At 64.8% G+C, this 250-nt stretch overlaps 1 protein-coding gene across 1 annotated transcript in view; it reads right to left on the minus strand.

Annotated features, from left to right (window-relative positions):
* The window catches only part of LOC104497564 (proto-oncogene tyrosine-protein kinase LCK-like), a gene marked incomplete at its 5' end in the record, with an annotated part of 2,472 nt that extends 2,353 nt beyond the window's left edge, over positions 1–119 (minus strand). The window contains one exon of the mRNA XM_010140831.1: positions 4–119. Within this exon, the coding sequence (XP_010139133.1) occupies positions 4–119 (116 nt within the window). The remainder of the gene's footprint in view (positions 1–3) is intronic.
* Between the last annotated feature and the right edge of the window lie 131 nt (positions 120–250).

Raw genomic sequence — 250 nt, forward strand, 5'->3', positions numbered from 1 at the left:
CGCCAGCCGCGGGTGCTGCAGGTTCTTCATGAGGTTGGCCTCCGCCAGGAAGGCGCTGGGGGACATGCTGCCCTGCTTCAGGTTTTTGATGGCCACCTTGGTGTGGCCGTTGTAGAAACCTGTGGAGAGAGGGGTGTGAGGAGGCAGAGGGAGCCCGGCACCGGGCACTGCCAGGGATTGGTGGTAATAGCGGTAGAGGCAGCAGGTGCGGGGGCTGCGCTGTGGATTGAGAGCCCCCTGCCCCGAGACT

This window comes from Buceros rhinoceros, unplaced genomic scaffold, assembly GCF_000710305.1.
Source record: "Buceros rhinoceros silvestris isolate BGI_N320 unplaced genomic scaffold, ASM71030v1 scaffold35627, whole genome shotgun sequence".
Classification (NCBI taxonomy): domain Eukaryota; kingdom Metazoa; phylum Chordata; class Aves; order Bucerotiformes; family Bucerotidae; genus Buceros; species Buceros rhinoceros.